General features: G+C 63.7%; 1 protein-coding gene across 1 annotated transcript; it reads left to right on the forward strand.

Annotated features, from left to right (window-relative positions):
* Positions 1-12311: 12311 nt before the first annotated feature.
* LOC138066620 (T-cell activation Rho GTPase-activating protein-like) lies at positions 12312-16193 on the forward strand. Its single transcript, XM_068936510.1, has 10 exons — positions 12312-12381; positions 12516-12692; positions 13078-13119; positions 13564-13648; positions 13752-13799; positions 14072-14138; positions 14251-14423; positions 14779-14940; positions 15441-15550; positions 15989-16193. Exons 3-10 carry the CDS (start codon positions 13112-13114, stop codon positions 16191-16193), a joined length of 858 nt encoding a protein of 285 aa, XP_068792611.1. The 5' UTR covers positions 12312-12381; positions 12516-12692; positions 13078-13111.
* The last annotated feature ends 417 nt before the right edge of the window (positions 16194-16610 follow it).

Genomic DNA, 16610 nt, shown 5'->3' on the forward strand with positions numbered 1-16610 from the left:
TGAGCCTGCCTAATGTCCTGTGGAGTGCTGTTGAGACTCTCGGCAGACTGGTGCGATGCACATGAGGTGAGGGGGGATTCAGGTGCCTGAAAGCCCGGGCCTACAGGCTTCTGGGTACGCCAGGGCACCTGCCGCAAGGGATTTCCCAAGGCATCTCAAACAGATGCCGGTCCTGGTGTCTGGGCAACTGAATCCTGCCCTCAAGTCTTCTCTGGCTGTGCTTGGAGCCAACATTCCCACTTGTCATGGTGATGCCACATTTTGGCACCTGGCCTGGAGGTCTCCAGTCTCGGGCGGACCACCCCACCGACAGAGGGCCGAGGAAGTGTGAAAGTTGGGATTTGGGGCACCGCCTGGGCCCTGCTTCTCTAGCGGGCACAGGCCCCCTTGCTTGGCCCCTCCAAAGCGGGAGTCCTCCTGTCCCAGTAACAACAGGGCATGCTGCAGCCGGGTGGGCAAGCCGCCTGTGCATGGGGGCTTTTCACGGACACAGAGCCGGCTGCTGAAGCCGGGAGCTGCTCCAGCACCGAGCCCGTTTCCTCCGCCAGGGAGACCTGCAGCCCCCGGCCCACGCCCCGGCCCTGCCCCACGGCCCGGCCGGCGCATCACAATGTGCCGTCGTGCATCACAATGTGTCGTGGTGGCACCCGGGTGGCCACGGCCACCGGCGCCCGCCCGGCCCCAGTGCGGTGCTGTGCCGGTGCGGGGCAGCAGGGAGACGCAGGCTCCCAGCCCAGCGGCACTACTCGGCACACGGACACCGCTCCGTGCTTTGCGCAGGCCTGACCGGCGCCTGGCGCTGCCCGGCGCGGGGCACGGACGCACCGCAGCTGCTGACCCGGCCACGGCGCCATGGGACAGGTGAACTGCTGCGGTGCCCGGGGCGCTGCCGGCCCCGCTGCCGGCACGCAGGCACGGCCCGAGGCCCCTGGCCGCGCGGCTCCTGGCGCCGGCCCCGGGCTCGAGGCCAGGGGAGCCTCCCGGCCCCCGGCGCCGCTCGGCGCCTTCGTGTCGCGCAGGAGCCCCCAGCTCCTCCTCAGCAACCGTGTCCAGGTGACCCGGCACCGGCGCACCAGGGACAGGCACCTCCTCCTCTTCCCCGACACCCTCGCCATCGCCACCTTCAAGTAAGGAGAGCAGCCCCAGCCGTCCTTCCCCCGCCCCCACCCTCTGCCCCCGGGCACTGCCTCTGCCCTGCTGGCCACTGCTGCCGCTGCCCCACCACACAACCTCCACGCCGCTCCCTGCTCTCCCTCCGCAGGTGCGGCTCCACCTTCCTGCTCAAGCACCGCGTGCCTCTCGGCCAGCTCTGGCTGCTGTGCGGGAAGGACGAGGCGGCGGGCGGGCGCGAAGAGGAGGAAGAGGACGGGCATGGCCTGAAATGCACCAATGCCCTCGTCCTCGTCTGGCCCAACGACGGCTGCGTGGTCACTTTCCGGTGAGTCTTGGCGGCACGTGCAGGGCTGTGGGGGGTGCAGGGCACCGTGCTCGCCTGCAGTCCTCTCTGGCCTTGCTGGGGCTCAGCTCAGGCTGGGGCGAGAGACAGTAGGGGTCCTGCGGGGGTTTCTGACGCAGTCACAGGCACCTCCAGGCGTGCACAAGCCTCGTCCCGCCCCCACCTCCCCCCTGCACCTCTGCTCCCCCCAGGGACACTGCGGGGGGACACCGACCGGGGGCTTGGGTGCATGGCGCTGTGCAGCAGTGCCAAGCGGGCGAGAGCTGTCCGGGCACCTGGGCCTCTCCTAAGGAGGAGCAGGAGGAGGAGGAGGAGGAGCAGGAGGAGGAGGAGCGGGCTCTGAGGCTGTTTCTCCTTTTGGCTGCAGGTCGCGGGAGGCCAAGGAGCTGTGGCTGAGCACGATGCTCAGGTGAGCCCTGGCGGGCAATTCAGCCCGCCTGCGGCGGCGGCAAGGCTGCGGGCGGTGCAGAGGTGCCGGGGCAGCTGCCCCCAGCAAAGCAGCCGGGGAGGTGGGGGAAAGGGACCCCCCTGCGCGGGGCAGCTGCCGGGCAGAGCGGCAGCAGCAGGGCCTTCGCCTTGTGCCCGCAAAGCAAGAGCAGCGGCCTGCAGCTGGCCCGGCGGCTCCTTGCCGGCGGGCAGGGGCACCGCAAGCTGCCGCTGCCCGTTTGCCCACGCAAGAGGCGCGGAGGCCGCAGGGCCGGGGCCGCGGCCGCTGCCGAGCGGTGCTGCCAGCCAGCGCCGCGGGAAGGGCTCCTGCGCCAGGGTGGCGCGGGCGCGCGGGGCCGGGGCCCGGGCAGCCAGCAGAGGGGCTGGCTGTGACGGAGCTCGGCCTTTGCCCCTGCCCTGTGCCCAGGCCGAGCCCAGGAGCCCCGGAGACCCGCGTCACCCGACTCGCCTCCCTTCGGCTCCTCGTCACGGCCGTCGGCTTCCAGGGCGCCGTAAGTGTCCCGGGGGGCTGTGCTGCGCCCCGAGCGCCACGGGGCTGCGGGCAAGAGCCCGCGCCACCGCCTGCTCACGCTGCCTCTTTGCTCTCTTGCCTAGTCGGGGTCGCTGACCGCCCGGACCGTCGAGGCCTTGGTTTCGGCGGAGGTGAGCAGGGGCTCCCTGTCCCGCGGCCCCGGCTGCGGGCTGCCGGGAGGCATGCGAGTTTCGGGAGGGAAGGCGGCCGGCCCCAAGCACCCACGTCGGGCAGAGAGGCCAGGCCATTCCCGCACGCAAGCATCTCCTCCGCCGGCGTCCCACGACCTCGGGTTTTCCCTGCAGCCGCTCGCGCTTTTCTGCGGGGCTGAAGCACCTGGCTGGCGGCCCTGGCTGCTGCCGGGCGCCTCCGTAACCTGAACGCCTGCCTTTCTTTCTTGCAGGCTGGCACCAAGCAGAGCCCCGTCTTGGCCCCATCGGCTGCTGAAGAGGGACTTGGCCACTCCACTGGTGAGTTGCAAAGGGAAGCTGAGGAGCTGCCTCCTCACCCAGCGCTCGACAGCAGCTGAAAAGCTGCAGCTCCTGCGCTCCCTCTCCACTTCTGCTTTCCTCTTGCTTGCAGCAGATGGGACTAAGACAAGGAAGAGGTTCCTGCCATGGCCGTTTGCTCGGAGACGAGCCTCGGCCAACGGGGACGGCCCCGGGCAGCCGGACTCTGGCCTCGGGACGCCTCTCTTTGGCCAGCCTCTGGCTACCCTTTGTGGAGAGCAGGGGACCCTGCCCCAGCCAGTCCAGGTAAGGCAGCCTGGCCACGCAGCGATCCGCCTGCCGGCTTGTCTCGCCAGGCGGCACCCCCAGCTCCTGGGCTGCAGAAGGCCTGCAAAGGAAGGAAGCTTGCAGCAGCAGGAACAGCCAGGGGTTTCTGTAGTCCCCCGACTACAGAAGCGTGCTCGAGAGGGTGGCTTGGGGCACAGCCCGGCTACGCCCAGCGCCATGTACCTGCAGCGAGAACTAGATCCGAACCAAGGCAAAGCAGCGTGCGCCGCCCAGGCACAAACTTGCTTCTCTCCCTGAGCAAGTGCTTCCCTGCTAAACGGCCTTTCTGCACCCGATGAGCTCTTCTGCCAGCCCCGTCTGCTTTCTCCTGCAGGAGCTGCTGGCCATATTGTATAGGGAAGGGCCTGCCACGGAGGGCATATTCCGGAAAGGTGCCAGTGAGAAGGCCCGCAGGGACCTGAGGGAGGAGCTGAACAAAGGAGGGGCCGTTGACTTGGCAAGCCAACCCGTGCACCTCTTGGCAGGAATCTTGAAGGTGAATTTCTGCCGACTGGCAGCGCGGAGAGTACGTTGCCCACCTGCAGGGGCCCACTCGAGCGCCTAGCTGGGCCCAGGGGGCACTCCAAGCTGAAACCCCGGGGAAGCCAAACGACGGGCTTTCAGGCGGAGGAAAGCTTGGCCTCTGTGTTTGCCACCTGCTTGCCCGTTCTCCTGCTTGTGCCTGCCCTGGGAAAAGTCACCTCCTCCTCCTCGTCCTCCTCCTGCTCCCCAGCAGCCCCCTGAGGGAGGAAGGCTGAGGTTTCTGGGTGCACTAGAGGCTCATAGGCACTAGGGCCTCTTCTTGCACTCCCACGAGCGTGCCCAAGTGGGGCGGTCCTCGCGCAGCCCACTGCTCGCTCTGTCAGCGGCCAGGAGCTCCTTTGAGAGCGGGTAGCTCCAAGCAGCCTGCCTCCTGGGGAGCCCAAGTGCCTGTGGACGCTCCGTCTGGCCTCAGGCGTGGTGTCCAAGCCTCATCTCCGTATCTCGGCCTTGCAGGACTTCCTGCGAAATATCCCCTGCACGCTCCTCTCGGCGGCCCTCTACGACAGCTGGATGCTGGCTCTGGAGAAGCCAAGCAGGGAGGAGAAGATTGAAGGCCTGAGGGAGTAAGTGTGTAGCCAGTCCCACCGTTCTGGAGCGGGTGGCAGAGGCTGGGGCCTTCTCTGGAAACGGGCAGTCTGTGGAAGAGCCCGACACTTCTACCCGCTTGCTCGTGCCGATACCACACAACACAGCCACAGGCTTTCACGGGCCTTTGCAGAGCCTCCCACGACGTCTCCCGACCACCTCGCCTTTATTCCCACTGTCCATCTACTGATGAAGCGCCCACCTCCCAGTCCAGATGTTCTCATTCAAGGTCTCGTACTTAAGCACGTGCTGTCGGGCCTTTCTCGACAGCACACATGGAAAGGCGAGAGAGAGCACCGGCGTTCCTCTCGTGGGAGGAAGCGCCACTTGTGGCAGTTGCCTTGAGCCTTGCTCCCAGAAGCGGCAGCAGCCGCTGCCCCCTGAATTCACGGGGCCTTTTCTTTGTGTTTGCTCAGGGTGGCTGACCAACTGCCCAGGGCAAATGTGCTGCTGCTCAAGCCCTTGCTCGCGGTGCTCCACCGCATCAGCCAGAACGCAGGCACCAGCAGGATGGGCGCCAGCAACCTGGCCATCTGCGTGGGGCCCAGCATGCTGAGCCCGGGCATGGACAGCACGCTCCCGCTGGAAGTGCAGAGAGAGATCTACAACAGGGTATGTTGAACTCACCAGCCAGCCCCTCAGCTGGGCTCTGCGCAACGCGACAGGCACATGTCTTAATGGAGCCGCAGCCCCAGAGCTACAGCTTTTGGCACAGAAACGGCACTGAGGAGCAGGAAAGACTGCTGAGCGGGTTCTCAGCCCCTTGCCCTGACATCCCTGCTTTTCACTGTGCAGGTGACGGTGCTGGTGGAGTTTCTCATCGAGAACTGCACAGCTATCTTTGGGGACGACGTGGTCTTGCCTTGCAGCCCCTCGGCTGCGGAGGCACCCGAGCACACGGGCAGCTCCGCAGGTAGGACGAGGCACGGAGGATTGGCACCACCCAGGGCTGCTGGTCCCAGTGCTTTAGCTGGAGAGCGGAAGATGTCTGTGGCAGTGCAGAGCGGTGCAGAGGGTGCAAGACCTTCTGGCAGTGCTCTGCTCCTGCAGCACTTCCCGCCAGTTCAGAAGGACAATCCTCACTCCACAAAAGGCGTCCCGGTTGTTAAACCTCTGCTCTTCACAGCACTGCTCACTATGCGCTGGACCTGCGCTCTCCCCGTGCAGGACATGGCCCCCAGGGGTGCTTGTGTCTCCTGACCTGCTCCTCACTTCTAGAGGTGCTCAGGTTGCAGCTTGCCATGCGCCTGGGCTGCGTGCTCCCACCGGGAAAGTCTCCTTGCCCCGCTTCAGAAGCCAGGAAAACTAGCGAACAGGCTCTTTCTCCCCACAGCGCACCCAGGGGCCGCTCAGCAGGACGCTGCTGCCCACCACAGCCCCGAGGCGGAAGCTGCCTGCGGCCCCCCAACCGCTGAGCTGCAGCAGCCCCGAGGGAGAAGCCCCAGAGATGGCACGTGTGCCTCTGCCCCTCCACTGCCTCCTCTGGAAAAGCAGCTCAGCACGATGCCCAGGAGGCGCTCGGAGCCAGCCCTGTCCTCCCCCGACCGCTCGGGAGGCAGAAGGCCCCAGGAACACGCCAGCGCTGCGGACAATGTTGCGGTTGAGCAGCAAGAGCCGAGCTTGGCGAAGGAGGCCCTGGAGCAACCGCCTGCCCCCTTGCCTGCCCCGGTCTCAGCTGCCTCTGCACCCGCAGTGCCCGGCAGGTGCTCCCCGGAGAGCTGCTGTCCTGCTCCCCAGGGCCTCTGCATAACGCTGCTGGGACCTGCTGCCATTCCCGCTTCCTGCTGGCGGGCCACAAGGACCACGAGAAAGAGCAGGAGAAGGAGAAGGAGAAGGAGAAGGAGAAGGAGAAGGAGAGGGAGAAGGAGAAGGAGAAGGAGAAGGAGAGAGTCAAGAAGAAGGTCAAGAAGAAGGAGAAGGAGAAGGAGAAGAAGGAGAGAGAAAGAGAAAGAGAAAGAGAAAGAAAGAGAAGGAGAAAGAGAAGAAATGGAGAGAAAAGAGCTGTAGGGAAAATAAAGGGGGAAGAAAAAGGTGTAAGAAAAGAGGTGAAGAGGAAATAAAGAGAAAGAAGCGGGAGAAAGCCTGGTGGAGAAAAGAGTGAGGAGAAAAAAAGGTGGAGAAAAAGGGGTGTAAGCAAAAAGAGGGAGAAAACGGGGAGAGAAGTAAAGAGGGAAGGAAAAGGAGGGAGAGAAGAAGGGAAAGAGAAAAAAGGGGAGAAGAAGAGGGGTACAGGGTGAAAGAAGGGAGCATAAAGGGGGAGGAAAGAAGGGGAAGGAAGGGGAAGCAAAAAGAGGGAGAGGAAAGGGGGGAGGTAGGAAAGTGGGAGAAAGGAAGGGGGAGAGCAAAAAGGGGGAGAAGAAAGGGGGAAGAAAAAGGGTTTGGAAAAGGGGAGATAAGAAAAGAGGGGAGAGAAAAGGGGAAGGGAGAAGAAGGGAGAAAAAAGCAGGAGAGACATGGGAGAAGAAAGGAGGAGTAAAAGGGGAGGGGAAAAGCAGGGAGAAAAGAAAGCAGGCAAAAAGAAGGGGAGAGAAAAAGGGGGAGAGAAAACGGGGGAAGCAAAAAGGGGGGAAAAAGAGGGAGCAGAAAGGTGAGGGAAAATGGGGGGAAAAAGTCGAAGGGGGAAAAAGGGAGATAAAGGGGGAGAAGAACGGGGGGAAAAGCGGGATAGGGAAAGGGGGAGGGAAAAGAAGGGAGGAGAATGGGGGAGGAAAAAGGGGGGAAGGGGGAGGAAAGGAAAGAGGGAAGAAAAGGCGGGGAGGAAGAAGGGAGAGAATGGAAGGGGTGAAAAATGGGAGGAAAAAGAGGGAAGGGAAGAAGGCGGAGAGAACAAAGGGGGAGGAGAAGCTGCAGGGAGAAGGAAAGGGGGAGAAAAAAGGGAGGGAGAGAGAAAAGGGGAGAAAAGAGGAGCAAAATGGGGAGAAGGGAATGGGGAGAAAAGCAGAGGAGAAAACCGGGGTGCAAAGAAACAGGGAGATCAGAAAGGGAGCGATAAGATGGGGTAGATTAGACGGGAGCAGATGAGGAAGCAGAGAGAAAAGTGTGGGGAAGAAAAGGAAGGGGAAGAAAAGGAGGGGAAGAAGAGACTAGGTTTAAAAAAAGGAAAGACAAAAACGGGAAGGAACTCAAGGAAAGAAGAAAAAGGAAAGGGAAAAAAACCCCTTGGCAGCACCCTTGCCACACGGTAAGAGCGGCAACCCCGGCGGCACGTGCAGTGTGCTTTGGCCTGTCGGAACTTGTCTTTGGGGAGCGCTTACCTCCCCGCTGGGGGCCCAGGGGAGCCGTGGAGCAGGAGCCGGGGGGCTTCTGACTGACGCCCGTGCACCTTCACTGCAACAAAGCACTTTTGCGCAGGACTCTCTTGAGTCTGCTCCTTGCCTCTCTTTCAAGCGCTCGGCCGCTGCACATAGCCCACGGACTTGTGCCCGCGTCTCTAGGTCCGGCAGGGCTCTTTGAATGCCCTGGCATACGGACGCAGCAGGAGGGCAAGTGACTGAGCAGCGGTAGCCCTGCTAGTGCCGTTGTTGGGGACGGCAGGCGAGATTTTGGGGGGAAGTGCCTCTCTGTCCGGGAGTCAAGGGACACCGCCAGAGGGCAGCAGTTTGCAGTCAGGGGCAGAGAGAAGCCGCAGGGAGCCGATGCTGCTCCAGCAGGGGCTTCCGAGCAAGGCAGCACGCAGGCATGGCAGGCGGGATGTTTCCCGGGTGCAGCTCTTCCCAGGACACGGGGGAAAGGGGCAGGAGGTGACGTGGCCTGACCGGAGCCGCGACTGGCAGAAGCAGCATCCCGGCAGCAGGCTGCAGCTAGAGAAGAGGCCCCCTCCGTCGGCCCCTGTGAGCAGGGGCACTCTCCTCCCAAGCAAGCTGAAGGAGAAGGTCCCGCTGCCAGTTGCAAGAGGCATTGGCCGCTCTTGGCAATCTGCAGCTCTGCCGTCACCTGGCTTCCAGCTCTCTTTTGCCAGAAAGCACAAGCGTTTTGTCCTTGTGGCCCGCATGGCCGCCAAGAGATGGCCTCAGCTCGCAGCCTGTCCTCCTGGGAGAGATGCTCCAGGCCCTTCCTCATGTGAATGGCCCTTCGCTGCACTTGCTCCAGTTGCTCCACATCTCTCATCAGCTCATCCTGGAGGTCGTCACTAAGCATGTGGAGGACAAGAAGGTGATCAGGAGTAGTCATCACAGATTCCCCAAAGGGAAATCATGCTTGACCAATGTGATTGCCTTCTCTGATGGAATGACTGGCTGGGTAGATGAGGGCAGGGCAGCGGATATTGTCTACCTGGAGGTCAGAAAGGCTTTTGGCCCTGTCTCCCATCACATCCTCCTAGGTAAACTCAGGAAGTGCGGGTTGGATGAGCAGACAGTGAGGAGGACTGAGAACTGGCTGGAGGGCAGAGCTCAGAGGGTTATCGTCAGTGGCGCAGAGTCTAGTTGGAGGTCTGTAGCTAGCGGTGCCCCCCAGGGGTCAGTCCTGGCTCCAGTCTTGTTCAATGTATTCATCAATGACCTGGAGGAAGGCACAGAGTGCACCCTCAGCAAGTTTGCTGATGATACTAAACTGGGGGGAGTGGCTAACACACCAGAAGACTGTGCTGCCATTCAGAGGGACCTGGACGGGCTGGAGAGCTGGGTGGAGAGGAACCTCATGAAGTTCAACAAAGGCAAGTGCAAGGTCCTGCACCTGGGGAGAAATAATCCCATGCACCAGTACAGGCTGGGGGTTGACCTGCTGGAAAGTAGCTCTGCAGAGAAGGACCTGGGAGTGCTGGTGGACAACAAGTTAAACATGAGCCAGCAGTGTGCCCTAGTGGCCAAGAAGGCCAGTGGTATGCTGGGGTGCATTAGGCAGAGTGTTGCCAGCAGGTCGAGGGAGGTGATCCTGCCCCTCTCCTCAGCCCTGGGCAGGCTGCATCTGGAGTACTGTGTTCACTTTTGGGCTCCCCAGTACAAGAGAGACATGGCACTACTGGAGAGGGTCCAGCGGAGGGCTATGAAGACCAGGAGGGGACTGGAGCATGTCTCCTCTGAAGAAAGGTGGAGAGAGCTGGGCCTGTTCAGCCTGCAGAAGAGAAGACTGAGAGGTGCCCTGATCAATGTGTACAAGTATGTGAAGGGAGAGTGTTGAGAGGATGGGGCCAGGCTCTTCTCCGGGGTGCCCAGCAACAGGACAAGAGGCACAAGGCATAAACTGAACCACAGGAAGTTCCATTTGAACCTGAGGAAAAACTTTCCTGTGAGGGTGACAGAGCATTAGAACAGGTTGCCCAGAGTGGTAGTGGACTCTCCTTCACTGGAGATATTCAAAACCTGCCTGGACACAATCCTGAGAAATAAGCTCTAGAGGACGCTGCTTGAGCAGGGAGGCTGGACTAGATGATCTCCAGAGGTCTCTTCCAACCTCCACCATTCCGTCATTCTGTGATTCTTGCCCGGGGCAGCCCAGCACCAGCCACAGCACTCCAGCTCTGCCCTCAGCAGGGCTGAGAGGAGGGGGAGAATCGCCTCCCTCCACCTGCTGCCAAGGCTCCTCCTAACCACAGCCCAGCAGGCCGCTGGCCGCCTTGGCCTCAAGGGTGCAGTGCAGGCTCACGGGCAACTTGTGCACCAGGACGCCCAGGGCTTTCCCCCAAGAGCTGCTTTCCAGCACGTTGGCCTCTAGCCTGTACTGGTGCATGGACTTCTTTCTGCCTAGGTGCAGCACTTGGCCTTTCCCCTTGCTGAGCTTCAGGAGGTTCCTCTTAGCCCGCCTCTCCAGTCCATCAGAGGCCCTCTCAACGGCAGCACAGCCCTCTGGTGCGTCAGCCACTCCCCCCTGTTTTCCATCCCCCCTGGTTTAGCAGCCAGCTTGCTGAGGGTGCTTTCTGCCCCGTCACCCAGGCCACTGAGGAAGAAGAGGAACGGGACCAGAGCCCGCATTGACCCTTGGCCTGCACCTTGTGTTACTGGCCTCCACCTAGGCTTTGCGCCACTCATCACAACCCTCGCAGCTCTGCCGTCCAGCCACTTCTCAGTCCCCCTCACTGCCTGCTCATCTCGCCCCTACTTCCTCAGCTTGCCTCGGAGGGCATGTGAGGGCAGGCAGCGTGGAAAGCCTTACTGACCTCAAGGCAGACAACATCCACTGCTCTCCCCTCCTCTGTCCAGCCAGCCCTTCCCTCGTGGAAGGCTCCCAGGTTGGGCACGCGTGGAGTGTGGAGGAGGTGATCCTTGCCTATCAATCAGCTTTCCTGCAGCCCTCTTCCCTCTCGCGCCCTATCCCATGCGACGCTTCCTCCTGCACCCTCGCGCACCAGCGAGGTGCAACCTCTTGGTGTGCCACACCCGTCTCAGCCGCTTGGTTGAGGAGAGCCCCGTGCAGCAAAAGCACTTTGGAGGCGCCTCCCCTCTGGAGCCAAGCATCAGTGACGGCTGAGAGAAAGACCACCCCTGCAGGCATGCCCACAGGCCTTTGGACTGGCGCTCCGGTGCAGACTGCACGCACGGCGACTTCCGTTTCAGACTCTGGAGCACCTCTGCTATGAAGAAAGGCAGAGAGAGCTGGGCCTGTTTAGCCTGGAGAGGAGAAGACCGAGAGGCGATCTCATCATGCGTACAAGTATGTGAAGGGAGGGTGTCGAGAGGATGGGGCCGGGCTCTTCTCGGTGGTGCCCAGCAACAGGACAAGAGGCAACGGGCACAAACTGAACCACAGGCAGTTCCGCCTGAACATGAGGAAAATGTCCTCCTCCTTTCCTGTGAGGGTGACTGAGCCCTGGAACAGGTTGCCCAGAGAGGTGGCGGAGTCTCCTGCCCCGGAGAGAGTCAAAACCCGCCTGGACGCGATCCTGGGCAATGTGCTCTAGAGGACGCTGCTTGAGCAGGGCGGTTGCACTAGATGATCTCCAGAGGTCCCTTCCAGCCTTGGCCATTCTGTGATGCTGTGATCCGTATGCAAGCATTTCCATGAGCCTGCCTAATGTCCTGTGGAGTGCTGTTGAGACTCTCGGCAGACTGGTGCGATGCACATGAGGTGAGGGGGGATTCAGGTGCCTGAAAGCCCGGGCCTACAGGCTTCTGGGTACGCCAGGGCACCTGCCGCAAGGGATTTCCCAAGGCATCTCAAACAGATGCCGGTCCTGGTGTCTGGGCAACTGAATCCTGCCCTCAAGTCTTCTCTGGCTGTGCTTGGAGCCAACATTCCCACTTGTCATGGTGATGCCACATTTTGGCACCTGGCCTGGAGGTCTCCAGTCTCGGGCGGACCACCCCACCGACAGAGGGCCGAGGAAGTGTGAAAGTTGGGATTTGGGGCACTGCCTGGGCCCTGCTTCTCTAGCGGGCACAGGCCCCCTTGCTTGGCCCCTCCAAAGCGGGAGTCCTCCTGTCCCAGCAACAACAGGGCATGCTGCAGCCGGGTGGGCAAGCCGCCTGTGCATGGGGGCTTTTCACGGACACAGAGCCAGCTGCTGAAACCGGGAGCTGCTCCAGCACCGAGCCCGTCTCCTCCGCCAGGGAGACCTGCAGCCCCCGGCCCACGCCCCGGCCCTGCCCCACGGCCCGGCCGGCGCATCACAATGTGCCGTCGTGCATCACAATGTGTCGTGGTGGCACCCGGGTGGCCACGGCCACCGGCGCCCGCCCGGCCCCAGTGCGGTGCTGTGCCGGTGCGGGGCAGCAGGGAGACGCAGGCTCCCAGCCCAGCGGCACTACTCGGCACGCGGACACCGCTCCGTGCTTTGCGCAGGCCTGACCGGCGCCTGGCGCTGCCCGGCGCGGGGCACGGACGCACCGCAGCTGCTGACCCGGCCACGGCGCCATGGGACAGGTGAACTGCTGCGGTGCCCGGGGCGCTGCCGGCCCCGCTGCCGGCACGCAGGCACGGCCCGAGGCCCCTGGCCGCGCGGCTCCTGGCGCCGGCCCCGGGCTCGAGGCCAGGGGAGCCTCCCGGCCCCCGGCGCCGCTCGGCGCCTTCGTGTCGCGCAGGAGCCCCCAGCTCCTCCTCAGCAACCGTGTCCAGGTGACCCGGCACCGGCGCACCAGGGACAGGCACCTCCTCCTCTTCCCCGACACCCTCGCCATCGCCACCTTCAAGTAAGGAGAGCAGCCCCAGCCGTCCTTCCCCCGCCCCCACCCTCTGCCCCCGGGCACTGCCTCTGCCCTGCTGGCCACTGCTGCCGCTGCCCCACCACACAACCTCCACGCCGCTCCCTGCTCTCCCTCCGCAGGTGCGGCTCCACCTTCCTGCTCAAGCACCGCGTGCCTCTCGGCCAGCTCTGGCTGCTGTGCGGGAAGGACGAGGCGGCGGGCGGGCGCGAAGAGGAGGAAGAGGACGGGCATGGCCTGAAATGCACCAATGCCCTCGTCCTCGTCTGGCCCAACGACGGCTGCGTGGTCACTTTCCGGTGAGTCTTGGCGGCACGTGCAGGGCTGTGGGGGGTGCAGGGCACCGTGCTCGCCTGCAGTCCTCTCTGGCCTTGCTGGGGCTCAGCTCAGGCTGGGGCGAGAGACAGTAGGGGTCCTGCGGGGGTTTCTGACGCAGTCACAGGCACCTCCAGGCGTGCACAAGCCTCGTCCCGCCCCCACCTCCCCCCTGCACCTCTGCTCCCCCCAGGGACACTGCGGGGGGACACCGACCGGGGGCTTGGGTGCATGGCGCTGTGCAGCAGTGCCAAGCGGGCGAGAGCTGTCCGGGCACCTGGGCCTCTCCTAAGGAGGAGCAGGAGGAGGAGGAGGAGGAGCAGGAGGAGGAGGAGCGGGCTCTGAGGCTGTTTCTCCTTTTGGCTGCAGGTCGCGGGAGGCCAAGGAGCTGTGGCTGAGCACGATGCTCAGGTGAGCCCTGGCGGGCAATTCAGCCCGCCTGCGGCGGCGGCAAGGCTGCGGGCGGTGCAGAGGTGCCGGGGCAGCTGCCCCCAGCAAAGCAGCCGGGGAGGTGGGGGAAAGGGACCCCCCTGCACGGGGCAGCTGCCGGGCAGAGCGGCAGCAGCAGGGCCTTCGCCTTGTGCCCGCAAAGCAAGAGCAGCGGCCTGCAGCTGGCCCGGCGGCTCCTTGCCGGCGGGCAGGGGCACCGCAAGCTGCCGCTGCCCGTTTGCCCACGCAAGAGGCGCGGAGGCCGCAGGGCCGGGGCCGCGGCCGCTGCCGAGCGGTGCTGCCAGCCAGCGCCGCGGGAAGGGCTCCTGCGCCAGGGTGGCGCGGGCGCGCGGGGCCGGGGCCCGGGCAGCCAGCAGAGGGGCTGGCTGTGACGGAGCTCGGCCTTTGCCCCTGCCCTGTGCCCAGGCCGAGCCCAGGAGCCCCGGAGACCCGCGTCACCCGACTCGCCTCCCTTCGGCTCCTCGTCACGGCCGTCGGCTTCCAGGGCGCCGTAAGTGTCCCGGGGGGCTGTGCTGCGCCCCGAGCGCCACGGGGCTGCGGGCAAGAGCCCGCGCCACCGCCTGCTCACGCTGCCTCTTTGCTCTCTTGCCTAGTCGGGGTCGCTGACCGCCCGGACCGTCGAGGCCTTGGTTTCGGCGGAGGTGAGCAGGGGCTCCCTGTCCCGCGGCCCCGGCTGCGGGCTGCCGGGAGGCATGCGAGTTTCGGGAGGGAAGGCGGCCGGCCCCAAGCACCCACGTCGGGCAGAGAGGCCAGGCCATTCCCGCACGCAAGCATCTCCTCCGCCGGCGTCCCACGACCTCGGGTTTTCCCTGCAGCCGCTCGCGCTTTTCTGCGGGGCTGAAGCACCTGGCTGGCGGCCCTGGCTGCTGCCGGGCGCCTCCGTAACCTGAACGCCTGCCTTTCTTTCTTGCAGGCTGGCACCAAGCAGAGCCCCGTCTTGGCCCCATCGGCTGCTGAAGAGGGACTTGGCCACTCCACTGGTGAGTTGCAAAGGGAAGCTGAGGAGCTGCCTCCTCACCCAGCGCTCGACAGCAGCTGAAAAGCTGCAGCTCCTGCGCTCCCTCTCCACTTCTGCTTTCCTCTTGCTTGCAGCAGATGGGACTAAGACAAGGAAGAGGTTCCTGCCATGGCCGTTTGCTCGGAGACGAGCCTCGGCCAACGGGGACGGCCCCGGGCAGCCGGACTCTGGCCTCGGGACGCCTCTCTTTGGCCAGCCTCTGGCTACCCTTTGTGGAGAGCAGGGGACCCTGCCCCAGCCAGTCCAGGTAAGGCAGCCTGGCCACGCAGCGATCCGCCTGCCGGCTTGTCTCGCCAGGCGGCACCCCCAGCTCCTGGGCTGCAGAAGGCCTGCAAAGGAAGGAAGCTTGCAGCAGCAGGAACAGCCAGGGGTTTCTGTAGTCCCCCGACTACAGAAGCGTGCTCGAGAGGGTGGCTTGGGGCACAGCCCGGCTACGCCCAGCGCCATGTACCTGCAGCGAGAACTAGATCCGAACCAAGGCAAAGCAGCGTGCGCCGCCCAGGCACAAACTTGCTTCTCTCCCTGAGCAAGTGCTTCCCTGCTAAACGGCCTTTCTGCACCCGATGAGCTCTTCTGCCAGCCCCGTCTGCTTTCTCCTGCAGGAGCTGCTGGCCATATTGTATAGGGAAGGGCCTGCCACGGAGGGCATATTCCGGAAAGGTGCCAGTGAGAAGGCCCGCAGGGACCTGAGGGAGGAGCTGAACAAAGGAGGGGCCGTTGACTTGGCAAGCCAACCCGTGCACCTCTTGGCAGGAATCTTGAAGGTGAATTTCTGCCGACTGGCAGCGCGGAGAGTACGTTGCCCACCTGCAGGGGCCCACTCGAGCGCCTAGCTGGGCCCAGGGGGCACTCCAAGCTGAAACCCCGGGGAAGCCAAACGACGGGCTTTCAGGCGGAGGAAAGCTTGGCCTCTGTGTTTGCCACCTGCTTGCCCGTTCTCCTGCTTGTGCCTGCCCTGGGAAAAGTCACCTCCTCCTCCTCGTCCTCCTCCTGCTCCCCAGCAGCCCCCTGAGGGAGGAAGGCTGAGGTTTCTGGGTGCACTAGAGGCTCATAGGCACTAGGGCCTCTTCTTGCACTCCCACGAGCGTGCCCAAGCGGGGCGGTCCTCGCGCAGCCCACTGCTCGCTCTGTCAGCGGCCAGGAGCTCCTTTGAGAGCGGGTAGCTCCAAGCAGCCTGCCTCCTGGGGAGCCCAAGTGCCTGTGGATGCTCCGTCTGGCCTCAGGCGTGGTGTCCAAGCCTCATCTCCGTATCTCGGCCTTGCAGGACTTCCTGCGAAATATCCCCTGCACGCTCCTCTCGGCGGCCCTCTACGACAGCTGGATGCTGGCTCTGGAGAAGCCAAGCAGGGAGGAGAAGATTGAAGGCCTGAGGGAGTAAGTGTGTAGCCAGTCCCACCGTTCTGGAGCGGGTGGCAGAGGCTGGGGCCTTCTCTGGAAACGGGCAGTCTGTGGAAGAGCCCGACACTTCTACCCGCTTGCTCGTGCCGATACCACACAACACAGCCACAGGCTTTCACGGGCCTTTGCAGAGCCTCCCACGACGTCTCCCGACCACCTCGCCTTTATTCCCACTGTCCATCTACTGATGAAGCGCCCACCTCCCAGTCCAGATGTTCTCATTCAAGGTCTCGTACTTAAGCACGTGCTGTCGGGCCTTTCTCGACAGCACACATGGAAAGGCGAGAGAGAGCACCGGCGTTCCTCTCGTGGGAGGAAGCGCCACTTGTGGCAGTTGCCTTGAGCCTTGCTCCCAGAAGCGGCAGCAGCCGCTGCCCCCTGAATTCACGGGGCCTTTTCTTTGTGTTTGCTCAGGGTGGCTGACCAACTGCCCAGGGCAAATGTGCTGCTGCTCAAGCCCTTGCTCGCGGTGCTCCACCGCATCAGCCAGAACGCAGGCACCAGCAGGATGGGCGCCAGCAACCTGGCCATCTGCGTGGGGCCCAGCATGCTGAGCCCGGGCACGGACAGCACGCTCCCGCTGGAAGTGCAGAGAGAGATCTACAACAGGGTATGTTGAACTCACCAGCCAGCCCCTCAGCTGGGCTCTGCGCAACGCGACAGGCACATGTCTTAATGGAGCCGCAGCCCCAGAGCTACAGCTTTTGGCACAGAAACGGCACTGAGGAGCAGGAAAGACTGCTGAGCGGGTTCTCAGCCCCTTGCCCTGACATCCCTGCTTTTCACTGTGCAGGTGACGGTGCTGGTGGAGTTTCTCATCGAGAACTGCACAGCTATCTTTGGGGACGACGTGGTCTTGCCTTGCAGCCCCTCGGCTGCGGAGGCACCCGAGCACACGGGCAGCTCCGCAGGTAGGACGAGGCACGGAGGATTGGCACCACCCAGGGCTGCTGGTCCCAGTGCTTTAGCTGGAGAGCGGAAGATGTCTGTGGCAGTGCAGAGCGGTGCAGAGGGTGCAAGACCTTCTGGCAGTGCT

This window comes from Struthio camelus, chromosome 3 (genome assembly GCF_040807025.1).
Source record: "Struthio camelus isolate bStrCam1 chromosome 3, bStrCam1.hap1, whole genome shotgun sequence".
NCBI classification, from domain to species: domain Eukaryota; kingdom Metazoa; phylum Chordata; class Aves; order Struthioniformes; family Struthionidae; genus Struthio; species Struthio camelus.

Coding starts and splice junctions, on each gene's coding strand:
- LOC138066620 (XM_068936510.1), top strand. Junction 13,800..14,071: donor AGGCCTTGGTTTCGGCGGAG/GTGAGCAGGGGC, acceptor TCTTTCTTGCAG/GCTGGCACCAAGCAGAGCCC. Junction 15,551..15,988: donor AAGATTGAAGGCCTGAGGGA/GTAAGTGTGTAG, acceptor GTGTTTGCTCAG/GGTGGCTGACCAACTGCCCA.